The following is a 14,597-nucleotide window of genomic DNA, read 5'->3' on the forward strand; positions in this document are numbered from 1 at the left end:
CAGCCAAGATATTCTTCAGCAGATTCATCATTAGAGAGTTACGGGTTAAATCTCACAGTTTCAATACAAAGCAGCAGATTCTGTCCTCTTTCAGGACGTGCACATCTCTTCTGCTGTTGACGTCAAAACATCCTTTAACAGTTTTTCTCCATTGTTTACACACTAACACCGATACTTGAGACCACAATGACCACAACCTGTAACTCATGTACCAACCCCCGGCACCAATTCTGCTAAAGGACAAGCACATTTACTGCTTTACACTCGGCCTGCATGATATGGGAAGAATCGGAGATAACATTGTTGAATATTGCGATAAATAAACAAATATTGAAGTGTGAATATTAGCTATACTATACTAAATTCAGAACCGGATTGGAATTGAATAATTTTAAATATAACTACGTTAAATGTTATTTCTAGAGCAACAACAGTAATGTTTACAACAGCAAAGTCGCTTTATGAACTCTGTAATACCTCACTGGTAACAGCGTGATGATAAATACTAACTTTACGGTCTTGAGCCCGGCGGCTCGTTTAATACCGGGTTTTCAGTAACCATCCCTAAATAAAATTATTTCTCTTAAAGGTCCCATATTGTAAAAAGTGAGATTTTCATGTCTTTTATATTATAAAGCAGGTTTAAGTGCGATATAAATACTGTTAAACTATCAAAACGCTCAATTTACGGAGAAACACACACAGCCCGTATTCAGAAATTGTGCGTTTGAAACAAGCCGTTAGGATTTCTGTCCATTTGTGATGTCACAAATATGTTTTAGTTTATATTACAGTATATTTTATGAGATTCTAGTATTAAAACATTGCATATTTTATTTTACAGGAGTAACACTGAACATGCAAAAGGCATACGTCTCCTGTAAGATCTAATTATTATTATTGTTTTAGCAGCATGTCAGTAACATATGGTGAGTGTGTGTGTGTGCGTGTGTGTGAGTGTGCGTGCGTGTGTGTGCGTGCGTGTGTGTGTGCTGCAGCTCTGAGCTTCCGGGAAGGTTTAACTGAAGGGTGGGGGTCTGATCTGACCTTCAGAGTAAACAAACCTTGGCTTGTCAACACATACAGTTTATCTAACAACTGCCACAGATAGAACACGAAGCCTTGAGAGACTGTTGGCTCAGAGAGAGAGACTGGTAGCTCAGAGAGAGAGACTGTTGGCTCAGAGAGAGAGAGACTGGTAGCTCAGAGAGAGAGACTGGTAGCTCAGAGAGAGAGACTGGTAGCTCAGTGAGAGAGACTGGTAGCTCAGAGAGAGAGACTGTTGGCTCAGAGAGAGAGAGACTGGTAGCTCAGAGAGAGAGACTGGTAGCTCAGTGAGAGAGACTGGTAGCTCAGAGAGAGAGACTGGTAGCTCAGTGAGAGAGACTGGTAGCTCAGAGAGAGAGACTGGTAGCTCAGTGAGAGAGACTGGTAGCTCAGAGAGAGAGACTGGTAGCTCAGTGAGAGAGACTGGTAGCTCAGAGAGAGAGACTGGTAGCTCAGAGAGAGAGACTGGTAGCTCAGAGAGAGAGACTGGTAGCTCAGAGAGAGAGACTGGTAGCTCAGAGAGAGAGACTGGTAGCTCAGAGAGAGAGACTGGTAGCTCAGAGAGAGAGAGACTGGTAGCTCAGAGAGAGAGACTGGTAGCTCAGAGAGAGAGAGACTGGTAGCTCAGTGAGAGAGACTGGTAGCTCAGAGAGAGAGACTGGTAGCTCAGTGAGAGAGACTGGTAGCTCAGAGAGAGAGACTGGTAGCTCAGAGAGAGAGACTGGTAGCTCAGAGAGAGAGAGACTGGTAGCTCAGAGAGAGAGACTGGTAGCTCAGAGAGAGAGAGACTGGTAGCTCAGAGAGAGAGACTGGTAGCTCAGAGAGAGAGAGACTGGTAGCTCAGAGAGAGAGACTGGTAGCTCAGAGAGAGAGACTGGTAGCTCAGAGAGAGAGACTGGTAGCTCAGAGAGAGAGACTGGTAGCTCAGAGAGAGAGACTGGTAGCTCAGAGAGAGAGAGACTGGTAGCTCAGAGAGAGAGACTGGTAGCTCAGTGAGAGAGAGACTGGTAGCTCAGAGAGAGAGACTGGTAGCTCAGAGAGAGAGACTGGTAGCTCAGTGAGAGTCTCTGAGAGGAGGAATCTGAACATTACAGAGAGCCAGAGAGAGGAGGAACATCTAATACTGATGCTAACTAACCACAGTACAACAGCACCCACTATGTAGTTCAGTATTGTGTTAGGAGAGGCAGCAGCTCAGGTGATGACTGTTAAACTCACAGAGAGAACCAGTAGAAAGGCATGCTAGCATTAGTCAGCTAGCCTGTTAGCTTCCCTAATCTCAGCTTCATTCATTCAGCAGAAACACAGAATGGAGCCTTAATGTAATATTTATAAAGTTGACATGTATCCTGACATAATAACACACAATATATGATCAACACAGTGTGAGAGTTTGTGCTTTTGGGCTAAATGTTGAGGTGTAAAGTAGCTTATAGGTTAACCTGAGGCTAGACATGTCAGAGGAAAGTGGCTTCTATTTGATCACCACGGGCAGCTCGTGTGGGCGGGGTTTGTTTTAACGTCCATGTGCAGTGTAGTCCCCGCCAACATATTACATCTCTATACTAATACAAACTAACACTGTATTATTATATTATTTATCATCAGTCTGGTGACATTCTCAAACATAACAACTTTAAATATTAACACAGGAAATGTGCATTGTATTTATGTTCATATTTTATGTATAATTATACATTTTTCGGACTTTTTTGGACATCTTTCAGCCATTTTTCGGATTTTTTTGGGGACATTTTCGGAGTTTTTTTGGACATTCCTCAGCCATTTTTCTGATATTTTTTAGCCATTTTTCGGTCTTTTTTCGGACATTTTTCTGGTATTTTTTGGAATTTGTTGGACATTTCTTGGATTTTTTTTCGTGTATATATATATATATATATATGAATATAAATATATATATGAATATGAATATATATATATATATATATATATGTGAAAATTTTCTGAAAAATATCCCCAAAAAAAATCAGAAAAAGACCTTTCAGAAATATGAGAAAAATATACGAAGATTATTAATAAAATGTATGAAAAATGTTTTAAAAAATCCGAAAAAAATACACAAAAAATATCCGAAAAATATGTGAAAATGTCTTGAAAAATATCCAAAATATTACAGTAAAATATGTGCGAACTATACAAAATAACATCAATCAGTAAAGAGGACTTTCTACAAGCTGGAAGCATGAAAAACCATTCAGTCATATAGAGTAGTCTGCTGCTATCAATCTATCTGTCTGTCTGTCTGTCTATCCATCTATCTATCTATCCATCTATCCATCTATTTATTTATTTATTTATCTATTTATGGTCTAGTGCGTTACAAGGCATTTGACTCAGAGTACTAACAGTCCATGCAGTGCAGAGCAGTTTGAGGAGCCGGTGAGTAAAGGGAGCGCTCCTAGAGCAGCTAGCTGTCTCACCTGCTGCTGCTGGAGTCTCTCCTGGAGGATCGCCTGAGCCAGTCCGACCGGAGCCGGCTTCTCCGTGGAGAGGGTCCGGCCGCTGTCCACCAGAGCCTGGCTAGAGGCAGTCACCGCCCCGCTGCGGAGCCTCAGGAGGCCCCGGCTCGCCCGCACACACATGGACATGGACACGGGGAACACAGCCGCAGCCGCCATGTTTGAGAGTGTCGAGAAGCTGCCCGGCGACCGGAACGGGACAAAAGGACAAACGCATCTGATTGGCTGGAGCTGGTTTGAGTGACAGGCGGGAGGAGCAATCAGAGCAGCGAGAGGCCACACGGAGAGGGGCGGGGGCGGGCGCTACAGCGTGTGGTCCAATCAGAAGCAAGAGTGAGTGTGACCTTCGATTGCGACGTACAACTACCATGATGGTTGAAAGTTTGCAAAATTACATCACCTATATCCCAAAACATGGCAAAACCAAACCAAACATAACAACTTTAAATACTAATACAGGGAATGTACATTATATCTATATCAATATTATATGTATAAAAATACATTTTCGGAAATTTTTCGGATATTTTTCAGACATTTTTCGAACATTTTTAGTACAATTTTTGGATATTTTTCGGACTTCTTTGGACATTTTTCCAATATTTTTAGTTTTTTCTCGGAACATTTTTCGGATATTTTTCGAACATTTTTCAGGCATTTTTCAGATAATTTTTGAACTTCTTTGGACATTTTTAGTACATTTTTTGGACATCTTTCGACCATTTTTCAGATATTTTTCAAATTTTTTAGGACATTTCTCGGACGATTTTGTCGGATATTTTCGGCCTTTTTTCAGGCATTTTTTTCAGATATTTTTCGGACATTTTATTGACTTTTTTTTCGTATATATATATGTAGCCATACTATACTGTTTTGAGTGACAGGCAGGAGGAGCACTCAGAGCAGCGAGAGGCCACATGGAGAGTCTGACCTTCAATTGCGACATAGAACTGCCATGATGGTCAATTACATCACCTGTATCCCAAAACATGGCAAAACAAAACCAAACATAACAATTCTTAAATATTGATACAGGAAATGAGCATTATGTTTAGATTCATATTATATGTATAAAAATACATTTTCGGACATTTTTCGGATTTTTTTTTTACTTTTTTTGGACATAAATCAGACATTTTTCCAGATATTTTTCGGACTTTTTTCGGACATTTTTCAGATTTTTTGGGGCCATTTCTCGGATATTTTTTTGGGGTATTTTTCGGCCTTTTTTCAGAAATGTTTTGGATATTTTTCGGCCTTTTTTAAAATATTTTTCGGACGTTTTTTGGAAATGTTTTGGACTTTTTTGGACATCTCTCGGACATTTTCCCGGATATTTTTCGGACTTCTTTCGGATATTTTTCAGACTTCTTTCGGATATTATTCAGACATTTTTAGAACATATTTCAGGCATTTTTCGGACATTTTTCTGGATATTTTTCGGATTTCTTTCGGACATTTTTCAGATAATTTTCGGGCATTTTTCGAACATTTTCGAACATTTTCCAGGCATTTTTTCGGACATTTTTCTGAAATCTCCGGACTTCTTTGGATATTTTTCTGAAATTTTTTGGACATCTTTCAGATTTTTTGGGACATTTCTCGGAAAATGTTTTCGGCCTTTTTTCAGAAATCTTTGGGAATTTTGGGATATTTTTCAGGCATTTTTTGGACATCTCTCAGAATTTTTTTCGGGTATTTTTCGGACTGTTTTTCGAAAAAATTTTGGACATTCTCTCGGATATTTTTCGAACATTTCTCTGACATTTCTTGGACATTTTTCAGACTTTTTTCATATATATATATATATATATACTCATACTATACCGTTTTTATATTTTAACATTCTCTTCTGTTATATTTCTGTACTATACTATATTATGATATATTATATCACTACCTTATACTTGTGTAATTTACCATATTATACTATACTATGTTAATATGTTACTGATGTTTGCATCATATTCTATATTATATTTATATTACATCATACTATTACAGACAAACACTATAAGTACCATTATTTATCATCAGTCTGGTGCACTGCTATTAATCTCACTACTGTCACTTCACCTTACAGTTTTTGTCTCCATATGCTCTTGTGTAGTTTTCTATACAGTTTTATTCTATGCTTATTTTAGTTTTTTATACCTATTATTATGTATTTATTTTACTTCTCTATTTATTATTGCTGTCCTTGTGCTGTTGCAACAACTGAATTTCCCTGCTGGGGATTAATAAAGATTTTTCTTATCTTGTGAATAAACACCTGAATCTCCTGTAAAAAAAAAAAAAATAATAATTTTTCACGAATACAACATAACATATGTTTCCTGTATTATCAGAATCAGCTTTAATGGCCAAGTATGTTACAAGGAATTTGACTCTCAATGTACTTACAGTACATGCAGTGCAAAACAGTTTCAGGAGGATACACATTAAGATTCAGCTAAGAGGTTTACAGGTTTAAATAGTGCTGAAATAAATATTGTATGGATGATGTAATAATGTTTGTTTATATACATCACTATGTATTCCAGCACTATTTACACATTGTACATTTTGGCACAGAAGTCGTGAGCGGTGTGATCCCCTTTCCACCTGAACACTTTTGATTACACTTAAATTCTTGCACTAAATATTTACCAAATGTGGATCCAGAAAATACAGAAAAAAAAATATTTATTAAAATTTTTGGTTACTTTTTCGGACATTTTTGGACATATTTCAGACATTTTTCAGAATCTTTTTTTACATTTTTCTGATATTTTTCAGGCTTATTACGGAATTTGCTGGACATTTCTCGTACATTTTTTTCCGATATTTTTTGGACATCTCTCAGACTTTGTTCTTGATCATGCCGTTTTCTTAAAACTGCCCCAAAATTTCTTTTGAATGCATTGGACAAATGCAGCCACATTTAGTTGACTTGTGTTTACATATCAACTCCAAGAGATTCTGCAATTTTTGTGTGGCCCATTGCTACAGAAACTGTCCATATCACATGCTAATATATCACATCACCATTTCACAAGTACCAATATTCCCTAAACACTCTAAGAATAAGTTATGTGTCTGCACCGTCCTCCAGTGGCCCCAAGGCGTAACTGCACCCATTTCACAATAGACAAATATGTTATTACATGTCTTGACCACCGGAGAGTGCACATTTGATCAGATTTTGTCCCTCTATCCCCCATCTCAATGGTTCTCAAACTTTTTACACCACGTACCACCTCAGAAACTTGTTGCCGGGGGCCAAACAAATTCTGTCAGACGTAACCTCTATTTTATCACCAAATTAATTTATAGAAAACATACTCCGTACTTATTTTTCAGCATTTATTATACTGAAAATCACTCCAAACAGCACATTATTAAGAAGATTACATTATATGCAGAAGTTTTTAAACCATACAGGACTGACTGTTTTAAAGATTCAAGATCAAGATTGACTTTATTGTCATTTCACTGAGTATTTGCATACACAGAAGGAACAAAAATATTGTTTGTAATGTTTCCGTTAATAAAACTTAACAAAACAGAGAATCCCCCAGCATGCCAACATATAAAAACATGCACTGCAGGTCCACAGAGCCCTATTCTTCAGGGCAGGGAGGGTACTCACAGTACTGTACTGTACTTTGTTATTGTCATCTATAGTGGTCGTTTGCATAAAAACATACAATTCAAATGATTATGATTATTTAAATATTTGCTCTGATTAAAAAAAATCTTGGCAAGCTGCTTAGAGCTAGTGTTAGGAAGTTAAACAGGTCATAATTATCTCTCTAATATCTATTTTATATTACTGTGAAAACATTTCCTACAAAGAACTGGATTTATTCAAGTTTCTCACCAAAAACTAAATTTTACGAGATTACATTTGAACACATCATGATAACGTTGTAATTTACCGTCGCCCAATAGTCCTTTTTCCTGAGCCGACTTTGAACGCCTCATAACAATAACTTAATGGCACCTCCGTTAACATTCGTATCTCTGGTATTTAGCCAGTCAGGACTGTGCTGCTAACGGCTGCTTACAGCTAACGTTACTAACTCTCCTCCTGCTGATTTAAACACAGGTTTGTTGTTCACTGTGTCGCTTTACCAGAGAAAAATAGGGTGCACCCCCTCAGGTTTAGTAGTAGCACATGCTATTGAGCGCTTTTTTTTGCTCCGGTCCCAAACAAACTGATACAGCGTGCGTATGCGTCATTGTGCAGCGTGATTGTGGGAAAGCATCAATACAGCCAGAGATTCCTCCGCGTACCACCAGTGGTACGTGTACCATAGTTTGAGAACCACTGCCCCATCTGATAGGATGCTTTTTACATATTACAGAAAGTGTATGAAACCCATGCCCAAGATAAGATGAGATAAGATAGAACGATACACATCTATGGTGCTTATAGCGACTGATAACGCTTATTTAATGGGCTGATCACAGGAGGACCACCCAGCTAACACTTGTGTGAATGTGAGCTTGACTTTAACAAACTCAGATCACTGCTTTCCTTTAGTGCATGTGACAGGAGTGATCTGTAGAGGAGCACTGCCCTCCTCGGCGCTGGGTCGGATTAACGGGTAGATCCTGGTCTTTGTTGCGGTGCGACCAGCGAGCGACCACAGATTACTCAGAAACGGTGCCGGCGCTGTAAAGACACATCCTGTAAAGGCGTAGATCTGAGCCCTGGTATCCACGTCGTAGAAAGAGACCAGCCCTCCTTCATAATCCACAAACACCCCGACCTTCTGGAGCTCTTTACACAAGGACAGAGGGACAGGAGGGTTTGTGTTGGCCTGGCAACGCCCCCAATACAAGCCCAAAGTCCAGCATCCGTTTTCAGGGCTGAGGGACAAATGAACGCCCTTCTTGCTGATGGACTCTCTCGCCACTCCGACTTCCCATCCCGTCTGCCCCATGAGCGTTACTTCGTAGTAGAACCTGCCGGAGGAGAACCCCTTATCTCCGAGGACGTAATGGAGAGAGTCAAACCTTGCGGGGTTGTCGGGGACGTTCCTCTTTGTGCCTCCGTCCCTCACTTGTTTCCTGTCCTCGGAGACGATAAGGGACGGGTGTGCTGTGTCGGGATCCAGAGTCACACTTACGGCATACTTCTCCTGGATTTTCCCGAGCTCATCGTCAAACACCGGTTCCTCAACGATCTCCTCTTCATCCACCTCTTTGATAATGTTCTCCATCTGTTCGTAGATTGTCTCCTCCATCTTGGCCACCGCGCTCCTCACCGTCTCCACCTGCAGGAGACGTCTGGGCTCTGTGAAGCTCGTGTTTGAAGGGGAGGGGATGGAGGGGAGGCTCTGGAGGAGTTTGAAGTAGTCCTCTGTCTTTGAGAGCTCTTCCAGCTTGGTACTCATGCGACGGTCCTCTGAGATCTCCAGCCACAGCTGTCTGACGAATGCTTCGGCCTTCTGCTCCGCCGCTTTCTGCTTCTCCTCCAACAGCTGCATCAACTTCACCTTCTCACTCTTAATCGAGGCCACCAGAGCGGTGAAGGCCATGACGGTTTCCGCCTTCGTCTCCTCCACTTCCTGCCGACCTTGCACCATTGAGTTCTGAATCCTCAGAGCCAGGTGGCACTTCTTGCTCAGGTTGTGCTCGACTTTCCTTTTCGTACACTTCAGCGTAGTCTTCCTCTCCTCACCCTCTTCCTCTAAAGAGACGGTATTGTGCATCACGTGGTCGTCCTTCAAGCACAAGAAGCAAACGCAGCTCTGGTCTTTCCTGCAGAAGAACGCCATCACTTTGTTGTGTGTCTTGCACACCCTGTCCTCCAGGTTCTCCACGGGGTCGACCAGATCGTGCCTCTTTAAGGCGTTGACCGTGTGATGTGGCGCCAGGTGAGCGTCGCAGTAAGAGACCAAACAGACAAGGCATGATTTCAGAGCTTTCTTACGCTTCATCCCATGGCAGAGGTCACAGGGCACCTCCCCGGGCCCAGCGGGGGGACTACTGTCCTCGCCTTCAACTCTCCTCGTCCTCTTGAAATGCTCCACCATGTCTCTGAATGCAGTGTTGACTTGCAGCCCGGTGGCTCTGGGGAACGTCTCCATGCACAGCGGACAGTGGCTGAAGTCACTAGTGGCGCAGTAGCCTGTGATGCAGCTCTTGCAGTAGTTGTGTCCGCAGGGAGTGGACACGGGATCGGTGAAAACTTCCCGACAGATTGGACACAAGAATTGCTCCTCGGGTTGGGAAATGTTGGCTGAGGCCATATCTGGAGGAGAAAGGAAAGAGGAGAAGGATCAAATCAATACTCACTAAACTAAGAGTTGGTGCTTCTTAACTGTACAATCACTGCTAGGATTCTTACAAAGTTTACAGCAAGCTGAACTATACACCATTCATTTACTGGAAATGCTTCACATACTCAGACATCTACCCACCTAGTACTCTACTTGACCCTCTGGTAGTCTATCTCGAGCAGTGTGGCTCCTGATAACAGGGTACAAAACCAAACACACCCTGATTGTTAAACACGAGTAACGGCGCTTTCACAAGACAACATGTAGTTTGTTCAAAGGCCCTGACATCCCTTACCAAAAAGCAGTATACAAGTTTATTTTATGTAAGTAATATAAGTATATATTTCCAAGTATACTTTATGTCAGGGGTCAGAAACCTTTACTATCAAAAGAGCCATTTTAGGTAAAAAAAAAAGAAAAGAAAATCTGTCCAGAGCCGCAAAACATTTGATTATTGTGATGAAGGTAACACAGTTTATAGTCTAAGTATATAGTATATAAGTCTAATGCAGTGAGGGCCAAAGAGACAATGTAAAACATCTGAGATTTACAGAATATTGTCAGAATATTACGAAAATAAAGTCATAACTTTACGAGAAAAAAAAGAAAACAACACGTAAAATTACTAGAATATTATGACTTTATTTTCGAAATCTCAGATTTATTTTTGTTCCTCAATGTGGCCCTAATACTCCGTCGTACCGTCGTACCATAAACCTACAACAATGATAAATAAAAAATGAAAATGTAAACAAAAGAACAGTTATTTATTTCCATTTTTAAAACTCCACAGGGAGCCACTGGAGAGGAGCTGAAGAGACGCAGGTTGCTGACCTCTGCTTTATGTAGTAAGTATACTAATATCAATGTACTAGTGGTATACTTATAAGCATACTGCTTTAATACTTCTTGGGACTACATTTTTAGTTTATAAAAGTATACTTTTAAGTATACTTTAAGTGTAAGAATAATACATTTTAAATAACCTTTTGGAACGAGTTCGACTCAAATCACAGTTTGTGGCCAAAATTTAAAAATATTTAGGGCACCCTGGACTTCTAACCCCAAAAGGCCCAACTAGACCCCACTGTCAACCATCACACCAAATGTGAAGTTCCTAAGTTAAAAAGTTTCTGAGTTCTGCTCCGGAAACGAAAGTGTGACACGTGAACGGAAGTATACAGATAGTTTACTAGTTTTATAATTGTAAGTGTACTACTTCAATAACTCTTGGTACTAAATAGGATCACTTTTTAGTTTATAAAAGTACATTGGTATTGGTACTGGTATCGTAAGGGAAACATGATGGGTCGGGGTTAAAGTTACTGCTTTGTTAAGGTTAGAGGACCTTTGTGGTCACGCTGAAGAAACTAAGTTGATCGTTGGTTGTCGCTCTCTCCCGTGTTAAAGTCCAATCCATCCGGCCCGGCCTCCTCCCTGCATGTGTGGACTTTGTTGCTCTGTAACAACGACACCCTGACTCCCTCCTGTGCTCTCGTCATAATTACTAGTTGAACTTAAACTTATATAGTTCCAACGTGATCTCATCTCTACTCGTCATATTTAGTTAGGGTTGGAAAAACAACATAGTTTGGCTTAAAATAAATACGCTTTTAACGCCGGTCTCCCCTGAGTAATAGTCCTGTGTTTGCTTCATTAATCTGTCCCATACATATCTGACAGCTGACACTTTTACCTGGAGGTGGCAGGTATTGGAGGTATTGGAAAGCACACACACACACACACACACACACACATGTGATTACATGTACAGTAATTTGTCTTCCATTAATGTTCAGTACCTGCTGAACCTGCTGAACCTGCAGAGTCACAGTTGTGAAGGCAAAGGAGAAAACATGGACTAGATTGTTTGTTATATTTATTTTACATTTAGCAGTGATCAGGCTCTGAAGTTACAGTTAGACCTCTCTGCATTTCACATTAAATGTGAAAAATGATCTCAAAACATAGTTTTTAATTTTTTTCTTAAACTGTCTGTTTATTTCCATACTGTTAATAGCAGCACATATTGGTTACCCACTCGTATACTTTCACTTTATCTCTGTGCTCTTACAGTGACTGAACCTCTACTTTATTCTCTTCACACTAGATTTAACACTGATAATAAAAGTATACTATAATACAAACTCATCAAGAACAGGTAACAAGACCAAAGCTCACCTCTTCAGAAGTCACAGCAGTTGTTTTCTCTCAGTGGATCAGCAGGAAAGTCAGCAGCAGAGAAATCTGGTTTCACTTTCGTTGTCCTGATAACAGAGAGGACACACCTCCTCTGACTGTGTGTGTGTTCTACTATACTTCTATCTCTGTGAGGACCAACTGGACCTTTAGACCTTGAGAGAGAGTTAAGAGTTAAGTGAGGAAAAATAAAATAAAAAATGTAATAATGTTTGCTCCATTTCTGCCCACTGCTCTGCTGATGCACCTGCAGTATGTACTCCACATAATACCTACTGCTCTGCTGATGCACCTGCAGTATATACTCCACATAATACCTACTGCTCTGCTGATGCACCTGCAGTATATACTCCACATAATACCTACTGCTCTGCTGATGCACCTGCTGTATATACTCCACATAATACCTACTGCTCTGCTGATGCACCTGCTGTATATACTCCACATAATACCTACTGCTCTGCTGATGCACCTGCAGTATGTACTCCACATAATACCTACTGCTCTGCTGATGCACCTGCAGTATATACTCCACATAATACCTACTGCTCTGCTGATGCACCTGCTGTATGTACTCCACATAATACCTACTGCTCTGCTGATGCACCTGCAGTATGTACTCCACATAATACCTACTGCTCTGCTGATGCACCTGCAGTATGTACTCCACATAATACCTACTGCTCTGCTGATGCACCTGCAGTATGTACTCCACATAATACCTACTGCTCTGCTGATGCACCTGCTGTATGTACTCCACATAATACCTACTGCTCTGCTGATGCACCTGCAGTATGTACTCCACATAATACCTACTGCTCTGCTGATGCACCTGCTGTATGTACTCCACATAATACCTACTGCTCTGCTGATGCACCTGCAGTATATACTCCACATAATACCTACTGCTCTGCTGATGCACCTGCAGTATATACTCCACATAATACCTACTGCTCTGCTGATGCACCTGCAGTATATACTCCACATAATACCTACTGCTCTGCTGATGCACCTGCTGTATGTACTCCACATAATACCTACTGCTCTGCTGATGCACCTGCAGTATGTACTCCACATAATACCTACTGCTCTGCTGATGCACCTGCAGTATGTACTCCACATAATACCTACTGCTCTGCTGATGCACCTGCAGTATGTACTCCACATAATACCTACTGCTCTGCTGATGCACCTGCTGTATGTACTCCACATAATACCTACTGCTCTGCTGATGCACCTGCAGTATGTACTCCACATAATACCTACTGCTCTGCTGATGCACCTGCAGTATGTACTCCACATAATACCTACTGCTCTGCTGATGCACCTGCTGTATGTACTCCACATAATACCTACTGCTCTGCTGATGCACCTGCTGTATGTACTCCACATAATACCTACTGCTCTGCTGATGCACCTGCAGTATATACTCCACATAATACCTACTGCTCTGCTGATGCACCTGCAGTATATACTCCACATAATACCTACTGCTCTGCTGATGCACCTGCAGTATATACTCCACATAATACCTACTGCTCTGCTGATGCACCTGCTGTATGTACTCCACATAATACCTACTGCTCTGCTGATGCACCTGCTGTATGTACTCCACATAATACCTACTGCTCTGCTGTTGCACCTGCAGTATGTACTCCACATACCACCTACTGGGCTAAAGGGGAATCACCACAAGTGGACACACTTCATATACTGTCTCATTTAATGCTCATAATGCAAACATGGCTCCAACAGACAGTGAGGACATTTATTTAAATTAAGATTTTTTAAATATTTTATTGTTATTCATCTTATATATGTGTGTTTTTTTTAATGTTTTTTTATTTAGGACATTTTGGAAGGTGAGGTCCTTTTAGGACAGTGAGGGCATTTTTTGAAACTTAATATTTTTTTAAAAATATATTATATCATTGTTTATATTTATTTTGGGGGTTTTTATGTTTTTTTTTCTTAATTCATGACATTTTGGAAAGAGGACATGTTTTGAAATGTTTTATTTTTTTTAAAGAAAATATTTTATTACTATGAATTTTATTTTAGTTTTTTACTATATATTCTTTTAAATTTAGGACATTTTGGAAAGTGAGGAATTTTTTTTGAAAATTTAGATTAATATTTTTTTATCATTATTATTTATGTTATTTTAGTTTTTAATGTTTTTTTTAAAAATTAGGACATTTTAGATAGTAAGGACACATGGACTTTTTTGGAAAAGTAAAAGCAGATTTGGGTTGTGAATTGTTGTGATTTGGGGAAAGTGTGGACCTTTTTGGAAAGTTGAGATTTATTTACTTATTTATTTATCTATTTTATTTTATTTTATTTTATCTTATTCAATTTTATTTTATTTTATTTTATTTTATTTTATTTTACTTTACTTTACTTTACTTTATTTTACTTTACTTTACTTTACTTTACTTTATTTTAATTTAATTTAATTTTTTTTTAAAATTATTTTATTTTATTTATTCAGATTGATTCAGAACTATTTTTACAAAGGAATTTTTTTTTTTTTTAATTCCCTTTTTAAAAAAAAAAAGAAGAAGAATTAATTTTCAAAAGATATTTTCAGGAAAAT

The 14,597-nt window shown here is 39.6% G+C and overlaps 2 protein-coding genes across 3 annotated transcripts in view; both read right to left on the reverse strand.

Annotated features, from left to right (window-relative positions):
• timm50 (translocase of inner mitochondrial membrane 50 homolog (S. cerevisiae)) overlaps positions 1 to 3,735 on the reverse strand; it is a 41,747-nt gene extending 38,012 nt beyond the window's left edge. The window contains exon 1 of the mRNA XM_074640990.1: positions 3,474 to 3,735. Within this exon, the coding sequence (XP_074497091.1) occupies positions 3,474 to 3,686 (213 nt within the window). The 5' untranslated portion in view covers positions 3,687 to 3,735. The remainder of the gene's footprint in view (positions 1 to 3,473) is intronic.
• A 1,897-nt stretch (positions 3,736 to 5,632) lies between these two features.
• LOC141771077 (E3 ubiquitin-protein ligase TRIM21-like) lies at positions 5,633 to 12,061 on the reverse strand. 2 transcript variants are annotated; one of them, XM_074640994.1, is made up of 2 exons: positions 11,981 to 12,061; positions 5,633 to 9,771 (listed from the first exon to the last, which is right to left on the reverse strand). In XM_074640994.1, the coding sequence occupies exon 2, from the start codon at positions 9,767 to 9,769 to the stop codon at positions 8,039 to 8,041; it is 1,731 nt and encodes a 576-aa protein (XP_074497095.1). In that variant the 5' UTR covers positions 9,770 to 9,771; positions 11,981 to 12,061; the 3' UTR covers positions 5,633 to 8,038. The 2 variants fall into 2 exon arrangements, with proteins under 2 accessions (XP_074497095.1, XP_074497096.1); XM_074640995.1 differs by lacking the exon at positions 11,981 to 12,061 and adding an exon at positions 9,941 to 10,655.
• Positions 12,062 to 14,597: the final 2,536 nt, after the last annotated feature.

The sequence above is a fragment of the Sebastes fasciatus genome, chromosome 7, assembly GCF_043250625.1.
Source record: "Sebastes fasciatus isolate fSebFas1 chromosome 7, fSebFas1.pri, whole genome shotgun sequence".
Classification (NCBI taxonomy): domain Eukaryota; kingdom Metazoa; phylum Chordata; class Actinopteri; order Perciformes; family Sebastidae; genus Sebastes; species Sebastes fasciatus.